This window comes from Dipteris shenzhenensis, chromosome 4 (genome assembly GCF_047967505.1).
Source record: "Dipteris shenzhenensis isolate YYH24624 ecotype China chromosome 4, Dip_SZ_1.0, whole genome shotgun sequence".
NCBI classification, from domain to species: domain Eukaryota; kingdom Viridiplantae; phylum Streptophyta; class Polypodiopsida; order Gleicheniales; family Dipteridaceae; genus Dipteris; species Dipteris shenzhenensis.
In genome coordinates this window covers 13,910,364-13,933,507 of record NC_141599.1, presented here as the reverse complement: position 1 = coordinate 13,933,507, position 23,144 = coordinate 13,910,364, and the positions used below count along the sequence as shown (strand labels likewise).

Below are 23,144 nucleotides of genomic sequence, written 5' to 3'. Positions count from 1 at the left end.
TATTTGCCAAGTGTATATTGCTCATATTGTCACAATAAATGACAACTGGCCCATCTATAGACTGATGCATATCATAGAGTAGCTTATGCAACCAAGCTACCTCACATGCAGCCATTGCTGCTCCCCTACTCAGCCTCTGTGCTCGACAAGGCAACTATAGGTTGTTTCTTGCTACTCCAAGTGACTGCAGCACTCCCAAAAGAGAACACATATCCATTGGTAGATCGTCTATCAGAAATACTACTAGCGCAATCAGCATCAGTGTATCCATGCAACTGTATCTGAACACCAGTCTCATAAAATAGTCCATACTGCAATGTGGACTTCACATACCTGAGTATGCATCTAGCCGCATCCAAATGCGGTTTCCTTGGAGCTTGCATAAACTAACTTACCAATCCAACAGCATAGCTCAAATCTGGCTTGGTAATAGTCATATAAATCAAACTTCCTACTATGCGTCTGTACATAGTAGGGTCTTCCAGAAGCTCACTTGCATCTCCACTCAGCTTCACATTCTGCTCCAAAGGAACTAAAATAGGCTTACAGCCTGTCATCCCATATTTGGACAGCATGTCCAATCCATACTGCCTCTGCAAGAGTTGTATCCCACTTGGTGATCTAATCACCTCAATGCCCAAGAAATAATGCAGCTCTCCCAAATCCTTCATCTCAAACTTCTACTTCAATAGCATTTTCACATGAAGGATATCTTCATCACTATCACCTGTGATGATCAAATCATCAACATAAATGACAAGCAGCATATGACCTTTCTCTGTTTTTCTCACATAAAGTGAGAAATCTACCTTGGAAATCTGAAAGCCAATAGTGACAAGATACTATCCTATCTTGTCAGACCATGCTCTAGGTGCTTGCTTCAAGCCATTCAAGGCTTTCTTCAACCTGCAAACAAACTCAGGATGAACAACATGAACATAACCTGGTGGCTGCTCCATAAAGACCTCTTCTTGCAAATCACCATGCAAAAAGGCATTCTTTACATCCATTTGATGTAAAGACCATCCCTTTGATTCAGGCATAGCAATGACTGCTCTTACGATTGCCATCCTTGCAACCGGATTGAATGTTTCTTCATAATCAATGCCATATGTCTGCGCATACCCCTTGATAACTAATCTTGCCTTGTATCTGCTCACAAAACCATCTGCATTGTGCTTGACCTTATAAACCCACTTACAGCCAATTGCATTCTTGTCTTTAGGGAAAGGCACCAATTCCCATGTAGCATTTGCTTCCAAGGCATCCATTTCTTCATCCATGGTTTTCTCCCATTTTTCTTTTCCCATGGCTTGCTCAAAAGAAGTGGGTTCTAGTTCCTGTATCACTTTGACCATATAGGCATAGTGAATGGCTGTAAATCCATCATATTTCAGCCTATCCAGAGGATATCTAGCTCTGGTAGACCTGCGCAAAATAGACTCATTTCTAGGTGCTCTCAAAACATCCCTGGTCTTCCTTACTCTAGGTGTAACAATAGAAGGAATACCCAACTCATCATCAATGCTCTGTTCTGAGCCACTGGATTCACCATCCACATAAGAGTGACCTGCATTCACATCAAATATGGGCTGATCTACCTTCTCTTTTCCTTTTCATGATATCTGCGTACCACTATCTGCATTGCTTTGAGGAGATTCTCCTAATCTCAATCTGCCTATCCATGGTGAAGTATGTGAACCACTGCTAGAGGACACTGCAGGTCCACTAATATTTTGTGATTACTGTTGTGAATTCTGTGCAGCATTACCATTTTGTGCATCTACATCATCAATCACATTTACTGGTTTATACCAGCTACTCATGTCATCAAAAACAACATCTCTGCTCACTGTAAACTTACGAGTAGAAGGGTTATAGCATCTATACCCTTTCTATTGCAGAGAATAACCAATAAAGATGCACTGCTCAGCTTTTGGATCCAACTTGGACCTCAACTCATTTGGCACATGAACATAGGCAATGCAACCAAAAATTTTCAAATGAGAAATATCTGGTTTCCTACCAGTATACATCTCCTCTGGTGTCATGCCATGTATTGCTACAGTGGAGTCCTATTCATTATGTAGACTGCCGTAGCAACTGCTTCAGCCCAATAATAATCTAGTAGGTCTTTTTCATTTAGCATGGCCCGAGATACCTCTCCAATATGCCTATTTTTCCTTTCTGCAAGTCCATTTTAATGTGGGATATGACTGCATGAATATTGCTGCTTTATGCCATGCTCCTGCAGGGACCTTTAAACTCATTTGAGAGGTACTCTCTGCCTCCATCTAACCTTAGGCATTTTATTTGTAGGCCTGTTTCTTTTTCAACCATAGCTTGCTTTGAAGTGCCCAAACACTTCACTTTTCTTTTTCATAAAATACACCCAAACTTTTCTGCTGTAGTCATCAATAAAAGTGATAAAATAATGATAGCCTCCAATAGATGCAGCTTTAGCAGTCCACACATCAGAGTGGATTAATTCCAATGGCTTCTTACTCTCTTGAACATGCCTAGGAAATGGTTTCCTTGCCTGTTTTCCAAATTGACAGGCTTCACATAACTTATGAATTTCTGCAACCTTGAATTTAGGCAATCATGCAACAATATTTTGGGCATGCATTGATTTAAGTCATTGTACATTAACATGACCAATGCGTTTATGCCAGATATCAATATCTGCAACTACATTGGTCCCATGTGCAAACATTGCTGCACTCAATTCAAGCATGTCCGCATCCAACGTAAACATCCTGCCCTTCTTCTTTCCTTTTGCTATCAAGAGACCGTTATTTTTCATATCCTCAACAAAGTGTCCATGAGGACTAAATCTGACCTGCAAGCCCTTCTCAACCATTTGACCAACAGAAACCACGTTCTTGGTGATGTTCGAGACATGAAATACATCAGACAGGTATTTCTTTTTCCCATCCTACATAGACAAAGGAATTTTACCAATCTGCACAATAGGATGTGCAGTATCATCACCAATCTCCACAAATCCTAGTCTTTCCATTTTCCTTGCATCCTGCATCCATTTTGCATGACGTGTCATGTGGTTTGATGCACCTAAGTCAACATACCACACATCATTGCTTTCTTTTGCACTTGTCACAGAATTGGTCATGTGCTGCACCATAAACAGATGCTCATTTCTATCATCACCCTGTCTACTAGAGGATGCATAATTGCCTTGCTGCAATTTTCCATTCATAATGTCATTTTACTTTTTGTAGCAGTCTTTAGCCATATGACCCATTTTATCACAATAGTAGCATTCAACATTGCTGTTTGCATTTTGACCTCTCTGCCATCCACCACGGCCTCTTTGGCTCCCCCTGCCTCTAGAGTTACCACGTCCTCCTCCAAAGGACTGGTTTTCTTGAGTTTTCTACATATTCTGATTTCTACCACGGCCTCCAGATAGGCCTCCTCTACCTCTACCTTCACCTCTTCCAGCATTTGAGTGGAAGACAGTTTCTTTTGAAGTTCCTCTTGAAGAAGATGCACCACCATTTCTTTGCTCTTAAGAAATTAGAAGAGCAACAACTCCTCAAATTTTTCATAGACGGTAATGGATGTCCTTAACTGTGCATAATCCTTTCCTAGACCATTCAAGGTCATAGAAACCAAATCATCATCTTCCACTGGCGACCCAATGGAAGCAAGTGCATCTGCAATTTTCTTCACCTTCATGTGGTAGTCATTGATGCTCATATTTTCTCTCTGCACACTGTGCAACTCTTGCTTGAGCTGCATTTTCGTGGCTTGCGTATTTGTGCTGTACATTTTTGCCAAAGTATCCCATGCCTCCTTTGGCGTACTTGCATCCTGAATATGCACAATCATAGAATCTGAAATACTCATAGACAGCCAATACATAACTTTTCTGGCTCTCTCATGCCATCCTTTAAATGCTTGCATTTCTTGTTGATTGGGAACATCAGGAAGAACTGGTTCTTCTTCATTTCCTGTAATGAACTCCCAATAGCCTTTTCTCATAAGGAAATTCATCATTCTAAACTTCCATGCTTGGAAGTTGTTCTTGTCAAGCTTTTCAGTGACAATCTGTGAAAGAGAATCAGATGCCATTACAGAACACTGCAAAAAATTCTATCATTGCAAAAAACACAGCTTCTGCCTCACACAGGCAAATCTGCAAAACTGATGAAAGTGGTATTTGATCACACAGTCACTTCCTAGCGACGATTTTGCATGAACAGGTTTAAGGATGATTTTGTAACTCCTAATATCTCTGGGCATAGGCATACGATGCAATTTCTGCAGTAACTTTTCACCAACCTGCAGAGCAGTGGTCGCATAGCAAAAATAAGGCCTTTTTTTGAGTGCCCGTGAAGAACTTCCACCTTCAAACGGGCCCCGAAATGGCCTCGAATCAGAAAAATAAAGTCACCCAGGGCTTTGCCTCTTCCCGCAGCATATACTGCCCTCTCGCCACACCGCGAAGGGTGTCTCAATCTGAGACAGTGCCCTCTTGCACTTCTGGTTGTGCTACCTGCAGAGATTTGCTCCCAAACTCAAAAAAGGAAAGCAACACTGGTACTCTTACCAGGACACCGCGAACTTGGTTTGATTTCTTGAGCTCCTTACCACAAACCAGGCAGCTTGCGGCTTTCTCACATACATAATGGGGGATTACACACAAAGGTGGAGGCTGAAAACAGTTTTCCTCTTCTTAGTTGTGAAAGCCAAAAGAACTCTAGTACAAAGAAATAGAAGAACCCTATATGTGGGTCTTAAACCAAACTCAGCTAACTAAGGTGGCATACTAACTGAGCCACGAACTAGAGTACATAAGGATAACTGTCATCCAGCTATTATTCATGGGCGGTGTACCAACCGCATCTGCAGCTAACAAGTCAGTGACATAAATGCACAATGATCACCCTGGCATATCACGAGTGGAGCTCGATATCTCAACATGCAGACAACCTGTAGCCACCTATGTAATTCTATAATTGATACTAATCCATCTACTAATTCTAAGGAGGTTAGGAAAGTGAAGTGCACATACAATTTCTACATTTTGGTAGACAAGGAACGTGACACCTTGTTTGTCCCACATGATTTTCTATTGCACTAGGAAAGGTAACAGAAAATGATCACCAAATATAGCAAATGTCAGTAGACTAACATTGGGGGTGGTCAAATGATGCTTCCTCTCAATTTAAATGATCACATGGAATGGTCCATCCATGGCAAGGGGGAACGTGATGGATGTGTTACCATATTTAAGGGAGCTCTTTATTTACATCAATTAACATCCCCTCAAGCTAGCATGTACAATGCCTACAATATAGTAACATAGCTTTCATCTAGCCTCTTCAATAAGGGTGCAATCAAATAGAGAAAAAAAGCCATCAACAATAATTTAGTGCCTAGAGCATTCCACATGGTGAAAGTGGATGGAGTACAAAGGAGAAACTAATATAACTATGACAAAGCATGTAGTTTGCACATGATATGGGTATTCTCAAACAACCATCTTGCTCTTAGACCATGATGTCTTTCCAATTTTTGCAGTGCATACATAAAGCGAGATCATAACAATTGCAATTGTGAAACAATGGGAGCTATGTCGTGTTTCCCCTCTATCCCTCAAAGAGATAAACAAGGAATCACAATTTCAAGAGGCAGGGTTTGATGACGTCACTCATACATTGGAAGAGGGGGAAAATTCATAAGATTAAGGCTGGATGCTTATCACGCTGCATGCTCCACGCTTAGATGCTTCACCCATAGCTTTACTATACCTTATGCACAAGTCAATTGCTCAAGGTCACCTACACACCATAGCTTCAAAGTTTATCTTAGGATACATACTATTTAGGTGGAGGGACTTATCGAGCGATCAAACTGCTATAGAGATCCATCACAAAGGCATGCTGGGGGTTTTTGTTGAGACCTTGCTTGGTTCCCCTCATGCTAGTCAGAGACTTGGGCACAATGTTCAAGCTCAATGTGCACGTACCTATGAGAAATGAGATGTATTAGTTAGAGGTATATTGTACAAAAAACATCCAAGAAAGCCACATATATAGATTGTTACATAAGAGTTTGTATACATTTATCTATTCTCATTTAGTTAGAGTTATGAAATTTTAAATGCAAGTTATGTTTGGAGGAAAGAAGGGTGATATGGTCTTCAAAATGGATGTAGAAACCCACAAGCACATCATGGGGTTCGGGGGTTTCCATTTTCTGAGCAGAAATCCCCGAGCGGCGAGCGGCATGTCAGAGAATATGGCCAAAAACATTATTCTTGGACCTAAATGTAGTACATCACGTCACCAATATTATTCCAAGGAATATGTATATTTAGTATTTAATTATTCAATGTGAGGGAGACTCTGATCATAATATGTTTAAAACACATGTACCAAACCCAACAATATTACAAGATAACAAAAATATCAAAGAACTAGTAGTTAAAAATGTCAGGGAATCTTTCATTATTATATGTTTAAAACACATATACCAAACCAAGCTATATTATAAAATGACAAAACAGTCAACAATTACGCCATGTAGACACTAACTCAGTTGCACCATTCACATAGTGACAATTTGAGGTGTAGCAAAACTATAGCAGAGTGAAAGACCCATGCAGACATGTCATGACCACAAAGAGTACACAAAACCACAATCTGGTGAGCAGTGCCTCGACACAAAATGTTTTCTATCCATAGAAGGCTAGAGTAGTAGGTACGTATGTCCACATCATGGGATTCTTGAAAGTGCATTGTAAAGCTCTTGTTTTGTCATTGATGCTTGGTGGACCTCTTTGTGATTTTCTACATCTAGACCCAAGTACTGCAATAGTATGTAGTAAATGTGCTTGCAAGGAATGTAATGATCCAATCTTTCAGACCTAAATAGGAAGTCTTCGCAAGTGCAAGATGGAAAAACAGATATGGTCACTGTATATTAAAACCCCCTCATGCGAGACCCAGTTGTACCAACAATAAACTCCACGTGCTCCTTAGGCTCCACCTCATTCACATGAAGCACCTCACATTCCATAGCCCTTGCTGAATCCATCCTTGCCTGCATCTTTACTTATTTTTTTTGTAAAGACAACTCTCTGGCCCTCTCAAAATTCAGGCCTCGCTTGATTCTCCAAACGTTTTTTATGGCCCTGCTCAAATTTCCCTGACCCTTTTTGAAGTGGTTCTTCCAGAACAAATCCTCCTTCTATAAGAATATGCAACTCTTCCAAGCTGATATTAGTTCCTTCAGCAACCTTCCACTTTGCTGGCGCTGGTTCTTGCAATGCCTCAATTGCTGTTGTTGGATTCCAAGAGTGGTCCACGCTATCCCCACAGAACCAGATCATTTGTAACTTTACACCTATCGGTGTTCTAATCCTCCCAAAAAATGAAGGTGCAGGGACTCCCAAAGCTCCTTTTCTTCCCTTTGAGTCAATTAACTTGTTACACTTCCCCCCCCTTTGATGTAGATACCCTTGGCAGCGGACTTGACTCCCTGCCTATGTACGTCGAATCGCCCACTTTGTCTGATGTATTTGCACCTCTGCCGCACCTTGTTCACAACCATCAAGATTGTTATTGTCAATCACAATTGAACCTGAATGTCTTCTTCTTGGCACTGGTGTGCTAACTGTTTGATACTCAGGTCTGTGGGAGTCATCTTTATGGATTGCAGAGGACATGGATTTTGGTCTTTTCTTTTGTACTATTCTAATATCTCCAAGGTCAATCCCACCTTCGTGTGCCACTCCAAGTTCTGTAGCCACATCATTTGTAAGGTCAATAAAATTTCTTCTCGAATAGGATTTTTTACTCCACAATGATTCTCTTCTTCTCAGTTTTTGCAATGTCGGACCTTCACCAATTTGTTTGCCTCTCATGTAGGATCCTTGTTTACTACTTTGCAAGATTGCTACAGTCATGTCAGTGATGCATGCATCATACAACGACACATACTTGACGCCATTGTTTGTGCTCAACCAACTACCATGGATTGATTCAGACAGGTTAGTCCTAGGAACAAGGTAACGTTCTTCAGCCTCCATCTCCTACACAAGAATAAGAAATCAACTTTGGTAAGGAGGAAGCAGTGATGCAAGATTTCAATGGATTAACAATGTTAAAATTTTCAAGTCACTCACTTTCAAAATGTATTCTCCCCAGTGGTAAACTCTTGAGTGCCACCACATGAGCCATGTCTGAATAAAGTGGATGTTGCCCTCAATTGCATGACCATTTTCAAGCCATTCACACAATGATTTGAATACATACATGGCAGCCTCCTTGGTTGGAGAATTCTTCCATTGTCTACATCTCATCTTGAACTCCTCTTGGTCATGAGGTGGGATGCATTTTGTAGCATGCTTATGAAGATTATCCTCCCAATGCCACAAACAAGTGCGCTCCTTTCCCATCATCACATTCTCTGGGCCCCCATTAAAGACAATCCTAACAGCCCTCCGATTCGCCTGAGCTTCATCCCCCATGAAACCATGAAACTGTGCTTTATGAAAACCCTCTTTCCCCATGACTTGGTTCAACAATTCCCAAAAAATCACCTGACTCTCTGTGTCCTCACCTTTGAAATCCCCAATGGCTATTGTTTGGAGTTGTTGAAGATGAGGGTTGTAAACATGGCAAGCCATTGTTGACCAACCTCGAATCCTCTTCACATGATCAAAGCAAACCCAGCACTGCCCAAGCTCTCCATTGGGTTGCATCTTGTTGACTAGGTCCACACCAGAACTAGGACCTTTTGTAGACATCGTGAAAATGTGGCATCTATTGAAGGATGAAAAAGATAACTGTCCTGGGAAAACAATACTTTGGATGTATTCGTATCTACTCCTTGACTTCAATTCCAAAATACTATCAAGGCTTTGTTCACCTCCACCCTTTTGTTCATCCACATCCTTCTTCCATCTAGACACCCTACACACATGCACAAATCTAAACTCATTAAAATCAAAGGTAGGAACTGTGCATTCAAGAAGAAGAGTAATGAAAAAGTACTGAACACCTTACCTCTTATTGTCAAGCAAAGGCTCCATCTTTTTTAGCAACGAATCCAGTTCAGTGTCAGTCAAAGGATTGGATTGATCATTGTTTGGAATGATAGCTTCCAACACCATCTCTTCTGCCACCATTTTTTGCAAAGCCTTAGGCCTAGAAGAATGCTTACTTTCCACCATTTTAGAAATCTTTCCTTTTAACTCATCCAATTCACTCCTAGATGATCCCTCTGCCACCACATGCATATGAAAACCAATGTGAATCGCACATCTACTCACTGGATGCTCCATGGTGTCTCTTGGAAGACATATGTACAATTTGCAAGGACACCTGGAAATGCAAAGTGGACTAGTCTTGCAATGATAGCATTTGAGAGTACCACCGGTGACTTGGTGGATCTCTGGAATCTTTTTTAATCGTCCCTTCCAATGACTCTCATTTCTAACACCTGATCTCAGAAAATAAGGACACATCTTACTATCACATTGCAATCGACCTGCACATTTCCTCAATCTAACAATCCCATTGAAGCTAGCAATATTTGTTGTAACATCCTCACTCCAGACATGACCATCAAACTTGTTTTCCAATCCTAGTGTCTTTTGCTCCTGGAATGTTGGAGGTAGCTCAAATTTGGAAAGAAATAAAAACAGAATTAGAAGGTGGCAATTTATGTAACAAGTCAATGACACTGTGGAATGGCTTATCTTTGTCTCTTTCTGTTGAAGGCAATCTATCCCCAGTCACAATGAACTTATTTCCGAATTGAATGTCCAAGGTATATTCCCTCCCATCTCCTCTCATTGCAAATGGCACTTCAAACACAACCTCTTGCTGTGACACATCCATACATTGGTGAATCCTAATGGTAGAAGAAATCAAATTGAAGACCAAAACTATTTCATTCTCCTCAAGCATGCACACACCATTTTGAGCAACTATTTGTAGTAACAAAACGCCATTCTCGTCATGAAGCAAAGCACTACTCTCCATTTCCATAAGAAAGCTTTCGAACAAGGATAAATTCTTTTTCTTTTGCAAAAGAAGCTTCGAAATCTCTGAAAGCAATTGTTCTAGACTTTAGAAGTCAGGAAGTATCCACCGTCCGATGCCCCATAAATAATGCAGAAAAAGGAAGGGAAAGTTTTTGAAGGTGGAGATACCTCACATGCCAGGGAAGTTCAATGGTGCCAAAGCAAAAGAACAAGAATGACCGCAGCTCACAAAAGTAAGTGGTTGAGGTAGTATTGAACGTGAAACACGCACCTCAAATGCTATGTGGAGGCAGGTGCGAACAGAGCTATAAAACTTGGAGGCAAGTGCTAGAGTAGTGATTTAGTATGATGACAATTCTTAAATTGCATGGCACTCATGAAAGGTGTTGGTATAGTTATAAATGCCATGAAAGGTGATGGAGTAGTGAAATGTGGTGGAGTAGTGATATAGTAACGCGATCTTGAAAAGTGTGTGCCACCAATGAAAGGATGGGATATACTTTTACATGCATGTATTCTTCTAAATTTTAAGGGGGTGATTGAAAAACATATTATAATGCATGTTTTGCAAAAGATAGATGACAATGTGAAAGATTGATCACATACATCTGCATAACTACTGAGGAATATTTAGCTAATGATGTAGAAAATGTTATTTTTTAAATCTATCAACTTTGCATTTAAATAAAATTGACTCAAAACTTAGTGTATGGCTTGAGTTGTTTTTGTTTAAATATTATATTTTGATATTATAAATGTTTTATTTCAAATTATGAAAAAAAAAATGAAATTCATTTGCATTGATAATTAATCCAAGACAATTATAAAATTTGGAAAAAATCATTTTTCAGAGTGAGAAAGATAACGTTCCAATCATGAATGTGACTACAATGTCCATGGTTGAGCAGTGGATTTGAAACCATCAACCTCGAGAAACTCCCATTTTTGTACATATGATGGAGTGGACATGCATTTACTCGCCCTCTACCAGTCAATATCATCACTCCAAAGCTACGACAAGTGGTCTTCTACTGCAGCAAACTCTAGCCATCCATTTTATGAGCGAAATTAGCCGTGTCCAAGATGTTTGCACTGTCCACAAAACAGCATTGTGTCTAAGAGCCTCTCTGGCCTACCGTTGACGGTCCTCTCATAGGCTTTGGTTCGTGAACTGCTTCTACTTTTGGCCTGTGCTTCAGATCTTGTCCTTGGATCTTGTAAGCTCACCTCCACTTTGCTTCATGAAAGATTGCCAAGTAGAGTTGAGGGCATGATGATTCACAGAGAGACTACTATGAAAAGCTCATAACTGAGAGGGGAGGTGGGAAGCGCTTACAAGGAGAGGCTGCTATGAAAGCTCTAATTGCAAGGCTCCGGGATGAAGAGCTTACAAAGAGCTTGAACGCAAGGCTCTCTGCATCATCTCCTTCCTTGTCATCATGTGAGTCATCTCGGCAATGTTTTCGGATTATCTGAACGAGGACTTCCTTTTGATGTTTAGGAGGGTGGCGGGCTAACGGTGCTTGTGACATCCAACAAAGGAGAAAGATGATCTCCTTTGATTCATCCAACAGAGGAGAAAGATGATCTATTTGGATGATCTTCTTTAAGTCTTCACTGAAAGGATGAGGCCTCTATGGAGCTGGAATCTACAGCTCTAGCACAGTAGAGCTATGGCTTTTGCTGTCAGATCTCTCAGTCCCCTTCCTTTGTGTTTCTTTCTCTCACATCTTGTGATTAACCTGAGGAGGTGAATCATCTTCTTGATCATGCATCTCCCCCTATTCCGCCAGCGGAATAGGGGGAGATGCATGCCAAACTCCTTTGAGGAGCCACTAAGTTAAAGGGAGTTTGGCATGCATCTCCCCCTACTCCGTCGGCAGAATAGGGGTATGTGTCCAGTGAGGTTATTCAAGGAAAGCATCAGATATGATGTCAAAGCCGAAAGATTTCCCAACGTTGCTGGGATCTCTCTCGTGAATTTGTTCTGATTAAGATACGAGGGCACGAGAAGCAGGGGAGGTGAGAAAAGGAGAAATGGCGATGGAGTGAAGAAGGTGGGGGAGGAAGAGAAAGGTGACTGAGATGCATGCCAAACTCTGAGTTTGGCATGCATCTCCCCTATTCCGCCGGCGGAATAGGGGGTAATGCATGCCAAACTCCTTGGAACTTAGTGGAGTTTGGCATGCATCTCTCCCTATTCCACCGGCAGAATAGGGAGGGGTGTCTCTGTGTGTTAGAGACAGAGAGTGAGTGAGTGACGAGATCCTCTCCCAGACGGGCTCTCAAACCGACGAGATCCTCTCAAACAGAGTAAAGCCGTCCTTCTTTTCCAACCTTGGTGTTGCTACAGACAGTGGGCAATCGTCTGCTACGATACCAATGGGCGCAGATGCAGGATGTTTGTGGGGAGCACCAATAAAATTAACGAAGCTGACCTACAATAAAAAGCTGACCTACAATAAAATGCAGGATGTTTGTGGGAAGCAGGGTTAGAACCATTGGAATACATGCATGCATCTTCCCCTATTCCGCCGGCGGAATAGGGGGAGATGCATGCCAAACTCCTCGGAATTCGAGGAGTTTGGCATGCATCTCCCCCTATTCTGCCGGCAGAATAGGGGGAGATGAGGAGTTTGCATCTCAAAGGAGTTTGAGCTTGTACGGTGTGTGCACTGCCAGGGAGGTGTGGAGTGGTGGTGTAGCTGCATCTGAACGAACATCTGAACAAACTCTAACAAACAAATTGTGCTGATTTTTGGGTTCGCGAGATCCGAAGACGGTAGCCGCGGCAAGCAACAAGTGTGTGCTCAAAATTGAAGACGAGTTTTTGATCGATCGGCGATGAAGAAGAAGATGATGATGTTGATGATGATGATCTGCAGAAAGGGGAGACGAGTTTCGATCGATCGGCGTGAGCACTGAGCAACAAAGGTGGAGATGATCGGCGATGGTGATGATGAGATGATGTGTGGTTGTGGTCGTGAGCAGTGAGCGTGGGAAGGTGGAGAACCCGTGGGGGAAGAGATCTTGGAAGGGAATTCTGTCGAAGCACCGGAGCTCAGTTTTTTGGGAAAGGCAGGAGGAATTCTGCGAGAGAGAGCTCAGTTTTTTGGGAAAGGCAGGAGGAATCCAAACTCTTTTGAGGAGTTTGTTGATCCCATCACTCCCGCTCACCCGCCTTCTCCTCCTTCTGGGACAAAGCTTTAAGTGAGCAGAGGCAGGGATGAAGATGTGGGTGAGGAGTTCGGAGAGGAGAGGCATGGCAAAGGAGGAGGAGAAGAAGGAGCGCTAGCGAGGTCTGTGAATCTCGGGGGGATGCTAAGTGGGTTCAAAAAGCTTGTGTTATTTACTCACTGCCAAAGTTAATGGCAGGTTGCTAGCTGGATGGATAGAGGCTCGAGAGCAAATAGACTTGGGAGGAAAGCGGTGGCCAATGGCAATGGCGTCGACCTGCTGTTGCTGCTGGTGGTTGGAATGGCTACTGCTCTACTGCTCTATCCGAGCTTGTATCCAATCGATTTTACAGGAAGATGTAAGAGAACAGACGGACGAAACGATCACAGGAAGATCTCGTCACCTTGAAAAGGTTCATTGCAATAGGATAAGGTTATATTGCTGCTTAACTTAGACAATCACAAACCGAGATCAAGAGTTGTACCCGGGGAACTATTGTTATCATATGCATGTTTCGTAGATGCAAGCAAAGGCTCGAGAGTTTGTAGTAGGTACCTCTGCTATCCGCTTACAGAGCATCCCTGGGCGTATAACGCTTTCTCCCTGGGCATCCCGAGTTCCACTACGAAGTATTTAGACCCACTTGTGACTGCGTGCGCGTGACTACGAACTAGGGGATGAGGGATTTGTGCATCTTCAGCGGAAGCTTTTGAGAGAGCTGACGGGCAAATGAAGATGACTTACGTATCCATGTAACTACGGAAGAGCAGGTGAGGGCTTTACAATTATTTATTTGGGATCCGAGAAGCTAATTTATGCTATGTTTCTTCGTTGAAATTCTCCCTTCTGTGTGCATGCCGACGCAACGTGTATTCTTGGCATTAGATAATGTGTCCAATACATCAAAAGAATCTGCACAAATTCTTTTGAGAGAAGTGCAGTACAATCCAAACAGTAGGGTGTTGGTGACTGCCCGTAGTGAAAACGTCTTCCTGCAACTTGGCATTCATCCAAGGCGATGTGTACCTGCTCCGAGTTTAAGAAAAGAGGAAGCGATGGCATTAGTTCTCCATCAAGTATCTTTGTCGAGGCCTCATGGCAGTGCTCTTTCCGCAGGCCAACAGAGGAAGATCGAACAAATTGTGGAGCGTTCTTACCCTTTCCAATTGTTAGCTCTGAAGGTGTTAGCTGGTCAGATCCAAGTCGACAAAGCTTGGGAACCGGATCTTTAGTACTCGGACGATGAAGAACAGAGACTTTTCTCGGTGATTGAAAGAGGCTTTTCCACAGTCAGATGAACTAAAAAACATTTTTTTGGTTGTGACCTTGTACACCCCCGAAGAATTCTGGACTGTGGGCAGCGTATGCCCATGGTTTACAGAATCTCTAGTCCTGTAATCTCGTGAGGCCATTTGAGCACTCCTCTAGCTACATTCTATCCTGGCCCTTGTGTGCAGTATTCTTCAGTTTCGAAAGGAGTGAGTATTTAGTTTAACTCACAACGTATTCGTCGTGTTCCTCCCTCCACACCCGCGGTAGTGCATGGAAAGGGCGAAGTGACGCTCACCTGATTGTCCTCCATTCGGCTTGTGAAGGCATTCCTTCGTGGCCATTCTGTCTCCCATCCGTCCCGCTCTCCCCGCTCTTTCGCCAAACTTCCTCGCCTCCAACTTACATTGCCAAAGACGAACCCGATTTTATCAAAGCCGGGGGTAGCGAGCTTCGCAGTTTTTGTTTCGCACTTTCGGGACTTCGTTTTAGCTCTTACCTCTTACCTCTAAAATATGCATCGGGTGTGACCCCCGTATGGCGATTTTCGACGGCAAATTCTATAACAATTCTAAGCGTTAAGGTCTACCACCTCGTACCTAGTCTTAGTTATTCAACGTTTGCGTCTCTAGTGCACTTCATCCTCAAAGGAGTTTGGCATGCTCCCCCTATTCCACTAGCGGAATGGGGGGAGATGTGGGCATCCTCTTCGATGCTTGTTAGTGAGAGTAGCTAGATGACGAGGCTCCGTTGATTTCAATGCCCTCTCTGTTTTCATCTTCGGACTTCTTCTTCTTCTTCTTGTTTGTCTTTTGCCCCTTCTTCGCTCAGTCTGATCTTTCTCCCTTGCTCTTCGTCTTCTTCTTCACATCTTCCCCTCACCTTCTTCCTCGGACTTCACCTCCACTCCGGCCTTTGCTTCCTCCTTCAATCCTCCCTTTTCTTCCTCCTTCACTTCGACCCCCTGCTCCCTTCTCCTCTTCCTCCTCTCCTCCTTTTGCTTCCACATTTCCGCAGTTCCCTGCTCCTCCCACAGCTCTCTCCATGTGTTGAGCTTCATCACGTCTTATAATTCCCCAGACGCGTCTCAATCCGGTGTCTCGCACGCCAAACCGTAATTTCTTTTATTGCACACACGATCGTTGTGCCTTAGTGCTTAAGTTTGGCTGTTGGTGGAATAGATTAAAACATCGGGATCGGAGGCTCTTGGTGGATAGCATTGCGGATAGTGGGAATACTAGATACATAATCATACAGAGGGCAATCCATTTTAACGATAACCTGATATGAGAATTGCTCATGATAGAGCTCTCTTGCATGGTTTTCATTATTGTTTGAGATTGTTTGCACTGGTCTTCCAATAGCAGGAAGACGTATATTTTGCAAATGTATAGACATTCCATAGCTTCTGAAGGAATTTTTGGGTGCTGCACCAATTGTAGTATACACTTCTGGTGAAGCAGAAGGCTTGTGTTCGCCTGACCTCACATAGGCAAAAAGCCAATGTGAAGGGGTGGTTCCTTAGGATTTTCTCCTTTTGTAATTTCGATTTGGGTGGAATAGGGGGATTGTGCATTAGTTTTTTCTCACACTATGGTTGCTCTTTGATGTTCTTACGCTCCTATGTCAATACATAGTCATGACTTTCTTGAATCTCTCTTTCCAGAGTGTTGGTTGGAATATTGGAAACTGAATTGTTTATGGTATCAGCCCAAGCTCCAAGATCACCAGGTATTTCTCTTTTGGTCACTTGCATTCTTTGATTCATTGTTCATTCAATGGCCTTCTTTTCCTCAAAGTACAATAAAAAATGAATGGTGCCTGAGATCTAATATCCAATTTTCTTTTATGTATGCTAGAAGTCATGACTAGGTCAGGAAAGAGAAAATCTCCAATAGGTGGACAGGCTGCTGGTAAGAAGAAAAAGACTACAAAAAAGAAAGAGCAAGCACCAACAACACCATCCCCCACATCTGCTGACACACAAGACAAATCTCCAAATGTAGAGGAGGTTGAAGAGATGTCGGTGGAGAAAGAGTCTGCTAGCAAGACGGATAGTGGAAAGGCTAAGGTTGATACGGAAGGTGATGAATTTGTCCCTGAATCAATGGATAGTAATGTTGGAACTGATTTTCTTGAGTCCATAACTATCAATAGAGGAATGGTACCTCCCCGTATCCCTTTGTGTAGATTACTTATTAACCCTAAGGTGAGACAACTTAGGAACGACCTCTCCATTCTCAAGAGAGCATTTGATGGGACAACCAAAGAGGTGGACGATGAGATAAGAGCTTCATGGGATAAGCATTGGCATGCTGTGAATGATGAGTTTGAGCATGAGCTTCAACAGACTCCTACATGGGAATTCTTGTCCTGCAAGATGTTATATGTATGGGAGGGAAACCATCAAATTGCCTCATGGATGGAGAGCATTGGGGAGGTCTTTGTTAATAACAAGGCAAGGCATATCAGGATTCATGCACATATTATAGCTCCAGAGCCTGACAATGAGTTGAGGTTGATTGCAGCTTTACAAAGGTTTAACTTGTGAGTATCATCTTTCTTTCTTCCACTAGTTGTTTCAAGAACATATTTCTATTTTCAACTTTAATGCTAAAATAGATTCCATTGTCCAGATTGAATGAGGAGGCAATTGTCACAACAAATCTTAAAGATTACTTGTATCATACAAGTACACTTGTTAGTTGTGATGCACAAGTATTTCTAGAGGATTTCACGGAAGAAGAAAAGAAAAATATTGAGGCTGTACGGCAAAAGGAGATTGGTCAAGGAAGAAGGGTTTGGTATCCCCTCACAAAGGCCATTCTTGGTCGCATGGTTTATGCCGTGAGTTCTTATACTTTCTACCTCATGCTTTCTTTCTTTCTGCTTTTACTTCATCACTTCTTCTATATAGTTTGAATTATAGCTTTGCTACAAACTTGCTTTTTGTAGGGCAAGTGGAAATCCGATTTTGAAATAGCTTGTAAGAAGCTGCCTCCTGGATTGGATAAAGATGAAAGAGTTGTTAAAATAGCTGGTATTAAAAGAACAGTCACTCAAACATACAAGAGAAAGGTGCATAGGGTGAGTGTGCATTTTCCTTTGTCTAGTATTACTATGTATTGCTTTCAAATGTCACGCTGAATTTCTTTTGTGTGGTTTTCACAGATTTTGTCAATAATAAATCTTGCACATGGTAAAGATTGGTTTCACAAATTATGGTCCTTGCCATATGAAGACACAACTGCTAAAATTACACTAGACAAGTTGTATCAAGTGGCCATTGCTTCTTGCAGCAAGGCTAGGTAGCTTTCATTATTATCTTTACTTGGGTCTGATTTGAATTTGAAGAATAGTTATGGAATGCCATCAAGTGACCATGCCTTCATTGGGTGGCTTGCAAAGGAAGTTTTTATGGACCAAGTTCTTGAAGAGTGTCATAGGTTATTGTCACAGGTTCAGGCTTCCTTTGTTGGTGTTTCTCCTTTGGAGTTGCCAGAGCATCCTACATTATGCGAATATTTTGAGGATATTGTGGCAAGACATCGGAGTGATTTGTATGAGCCTTTTGCATCCTTCATGTCTGTGGCTACTGTGCCTGCAAAACATGTTGACCTTGTGAATGCAAGTAGAAGAGTTGTTTATAGGTAAGCATTCATCTCTCATTGCCTTATTCTTGAATTTCTATTTCATAGTGTTCTTATGCTTTCAACTGCCTGGGTTTTGAATAGGTTTATTCTTCATTTGCTGGAAACAAAAAAGATACAGACCATTCCATCTATTTGCAAGGCATGGACAGTGCTCAATCCTCCTACATATTGCATGTACACACATAAAGTCTTTCGTGAGGACATGACTGCAAAAGGAACTATAAGGCTTTCAGAGTGGGAGAGAAAGCATTGTCCATGGTGGATAGAGATGAGTAGTGGAAAGTGTGTGGAGGAGGAGGCATTAATGCTAGAGAGGTATATTTCTCATGTTGGTTATTTATGTGCCTCTTGTTCTTAACTAGTTTTTTGTGATTGACTTGCTCCATGGGTTTCTTGATAAGGCATTCGAAAGGTCAGTGTTAATCTGATTCTGCATCCTCTGGAGACATGATGGAGGAGCAGCGTAAAAATATGGAGGAGCAACAAAAGATGTTGGTGGAGAAACAAAAGGAAAATATAGGGAATCCTGATCCTACAAAACCAGGGAGAAGAAAGCATACTGACTTGGATGGAGATGGTAAGCTGCAAAATCTTTGTTGAGGTTTTCCAATTCCTTTTAGTCTAGTATTATCATTTGATATGCATTATGTTTGCATACTCCGGAAGTTGATGACTCTGGGATAGTGAGAAAGCCTTTCTCCATTGAATTTATTTGGGTTCCACTGTCTTTTTTACCACGTTGGAAACATCCCCTCACACCTAGGACTTGGGTAAGGGTATGGGAGTTTGACTATATCAAATTGGGCAAAGAGATAGTGCAATCACAGCTTGCAGATGGATATCAAGAATTACACGATTTTTTTGCACTTCTACACCAACAAGGGAAGAAACGAAACTCTAAACAATGCACATGGAGTGTGGACTGTTGCATTGTGGATCTTCCCACAGGGTATGCTATAGGTGATAAAGGAGAGGTTCCACCTTGGAATGTTATCACAAAAGATCATATCTCCTCTTCCTTGGCCGTTGCTGCAGCTGTGATGGATGACAATGGGTGGACATTGGTTTTCTGTTCCCCATCTACTCTGCCTACTATGGAGCGCTATGCAATAAGATTAAAAATGGAGGTGGCTTGCAGGTAAATTTATTTGTGTTGAACACTTCATGAAGTCTTGCGGGTTATAGGCTAGGGTCTGATTCTGGTACATATTGTTTTGTTTCAAGCAGATGGATCGTACAAAGCATGGAACCTCAAGGCATTTCAGACACACTTGGGATTGGTGTGAAGGTGAGCCTTCATATGTATGTTTGCTTCTACTTCTGTATCATAAATCACATAGAAATTGACTCATGCTTTTTTGAATAGTCTTATGTTTTCCATGCTATGGCTATGAGGAGGATAGGACAAAGACCCACATTTAACATCATGCAATCAGCAAAGGGTGTGGCCTCCATGATGAGGATGAGTTTAGGTGGCAACTTGCTTCCACATTACTTGCCTTTAGTCCATCATTCCATAAGAGTTGGGAAGGGAGGTGCATGGCCTGGATCTCTTGAGAAGAGTCTTGCATTCATACTTATGTTCTTGGAGATGTTGTGTCCTCCAAATGGTTCCATTCTTGAGATGGGGGCAGGGACAGGACCAGGATTGAGGGCTGCACTCCACTCTGGTCGCCCTTGCTTGGCAATAAACAATGACCCAGAGATATGTGCTGGACTACTTCTAGGAGTGGTGGATGCTATTTATGCAGGTGTGGGATTGTCTACACAGCAGCATATGCTCATGGATGTCGATGCTGAGGAGGAAGAAATCAATGTTGCTGTGCCATTGGACTAGTGAGTAAAAAATGTTGTTCTTTATTTTGAATGAATACCTTTCATTTACACATGTAAGGGAGTTCAAGAGTTTCATTTTGAAGTGAATTACCAACTTACGCAGAGAGTATGGCCATGCACATGGAAAGGAACGACAAATCATATAACTATGAGTTGAGGGAGAAGAGGCGACGACGGACTTTATTTGTGGATGACTCCGCCGATGAGAATTAGTTCATGGTTATACCTTATGGTCTACTAGACATTGGTGCTATCTCGCATACACAATATTTATTTGTGGCTATCATTTTGATTCTGAAATTTTGTGACATTATGCATATGAGACAATAGTTCGAAATTTTTTTTTTGGGTGTACTCTAGTTTCTTAATAGGCAAGTAAAATCTACATTGGAGGTACATATTGTTTTGGCTTTTGGAAACAATCTTGAGCTTCTATTTTGTTGGTTGACATTATTATTTAATGTAAGATTCTATGATATGCATTTCTTCTCCTTCATACGTTGTCACTCTTACTTGTTATATTACCTGCATCTGGTAAACTTGTTGCATGTGGTTTGTAAAATCACTTGGTGGCTTACATATAGATAAGCAAGTTGAAGTGCACACGTACATTTATTGGTTGGATTGGTTCATTGAAATTCAAAATTTAAATTACGCTTGTAGTGTGGAATCCTGGATTCATGATCTAGATTTAATGTTTTTTCGGTTAGGAATATATTGGGCAAAACTTCCACATCTAGTAAAAGTTTTATGCAATATGCTCAAATCTTGTTCATGGATGGAATCACATACATGAGTGGCCAACTTAGAGAAACAATCTACTTTGGGTGTGAGGAGAATAGAGAAAAAAAATAATGAATTTAAAAATATGAATGTTTCGAAAGATAATGTATCATTCTAGGGGGGTTGCAAATGACCTTGACCTGTTTTAACATTTTCTTTAAATGCTATACATGGAAAGTTTGTATTGTTAGAATTGAATAAATATAGTTGGTATTTAACATATGCCACCATAATAGTGTTTCAATATGATTCCTTGAATGAATATACATTAAAAAATGTTGCAAAAAGGCTTGCTCGGACTTCTCCGCTCGTGCCTGTAAAACCCATGGGGTTCCTTGGAGTCATGGAGGACAGAACCAACCATAATTACTAGGAACCACCAAGCCATTAGGGGAAACATGACTAAAAAGTGGCCTCTTCCATTAGGGACTTAAAAATATGGGTTAAGCTCTTGGTCAATGAGGAGACCCAAGCATTAAAATAATGGATGGTTTCTTCCTTCTCCTCATTGGTGGAAATGAATGGTCCCCATCCAAATTTATTGTAATTACCAAATTAAAGGGCCTTAGGAGGATGATCTAATGGATATGATTAAAGTAGGATATGAGCATATCGGTGACGTTGGATTGTGCTTGATCCAATGGCATGGGTAGACTACCACGGGCGAGAGACTAGCTCTTGGAGATGCATGGTGGATGCATGACAACCTATAATAGTGGCAGATACAAGATGGTGATGGCATGTTAGAATGGCCCTTGGACTAAGTAGATCCATTGGATGGGATCTACGATCCAACCATGCACAAGTAGCACAATATGTGCACCCTTGGATGGGAGGATGGAATCTTCGACAATCCACAAAATGTGCCATTCTGTCAGCCCTTGGATCACATCCAAATCATACAATGCATACTCTAGCACATAGTCAATGGTGAGCCATTGGGATCAACCTTCCAAAAAATGTAGAATCCCGTAGGATAGAATAGATGCATCTTGCAAGAGGTGTGAGAGCACAATGAAACAAAATGGTAGTGTTCTATTATGGATTGTGAGAGAGAGGACTCTCTCTTATAGAAAGGGGGAGAAGGTAATACCTTCCCTACATAAGTGGCAATCAGCCCCTACATCAGTGGGAATCAGTCCCTACATCAGTGGGACTGGCCTAAATCAAAGGAACCTCCCATGTGGGGGCCTTTGGCTTACATCATCACTTAGGTCACACACTAGACACATCATAGCACTTGATGTGCCTTTACAACACACACAAACACACATGTGACTCCCCTAGATGCACACATGCACCATAGAGCAAGCCCTTGATCATACTTATCCCAACATACCCCCCTTCAAGCGGTTGCCTCTTGTAGTGTCAAGGATACATCTAGTCTCATAGTTTCTCATGCCATCTCATGGTGGTCAAGGATATCTCTATGGCTGGGATCTCATGCTAGCAAGGGTTCCCAAGGGTGTGAGGTTCATAGAAATGGGATAGACAAAACACATATCACATGGTCTACATCATATGGTGACCAGAGGTGATTTACAAAAGACATAACATATGATATTCTTTTTGGAGTACTACTCCAGGCAGAGAACCTCAAAATTCGACCAAGTGATGATAAACAAAAATTCAAAAGACAAAGTGCTTAAAAAGCATAGTCTTTATTTTCTCCATTTGCTGATGGAGTTCTTCCTTTAGCCAGATTTTCTTTGTTGTTGAAGTAGTCCTTCTTGTCTTTGATCAACCAATTAGCTTCTTCTTTTGTAGACTTCTTTTCCTTTCCATTCACAACATTCCATATCTCCATAAACTTAGCTTTTGTTTGCCAAGTATGGAAACTAGTTCCATCAAACTTATCAGAAAAGGTCTTAGCTTCCATGGCAAGGTCTTACCCGAGGGCGGTGTCTAGTGCCTGACAAGTGAAATCTGAGCAATAAAAAATAATCCTTCAAAGAGTGACAACTTGAACACTTTGACTTGGATTTCTCTATGTGACTTAAGTAAATGTCAAAGCATGAGGCAATTAGTCAAAACAACATTTATGCAAGATGTCCAAGCAAAGGTGACCAAGAACATGCTAGAAAATGAGCATAGCAAACTGAAAATAAATCTTGGTCAAACTACCAATCAAACTTTGACTGCCCAAAGTCAAACTTAGACTAGCATGGTCAAGCTTTCATGGCCAAAGAGGTAGCTCAAAAATTTGCTCCAAATCATCATGTAGAGGCCGAAACTCAAAGGGATTTTGCAGTGGGGAGGAAGGAAATCATGTAGGGCTTCACCCTCAGAGAGGAATTTGCAAATGATAAGCACGTCGGCCAACATTGTAGAAGAACCGTGAACTGTTTTTTTGACGAAATCGACCCGAATCTTGCTCCAAATGAGCTCAGACTTGATGAGCA

General features: G+C 41.7%; 1 protein-coding gene across 1 annotated transcript in view; it reads left to right on the top strand.

Annotated features, from left to right (window-relative positions):
• LOC147902494 (protein TORNADO 1-like) overlaps window positions 1–14,433 on the top strand; it is a 35,244-nt gene extending 20,811 nt beyond the window's left edge. The window contains exon 4 of the mRNA XM_087373250.1: window positions 14,087–14,433. Within this exon, the coding sequence (XP_087229376.1) occupies window positions 14,087–14,433 (347 nt within the window). The remainder of the gene's footprint in view (window positions 1–14,086) is intronic.
• The last annotated feature ends 8,711 nt before the right edge of the window (window positions 14,434–23,144 follow it).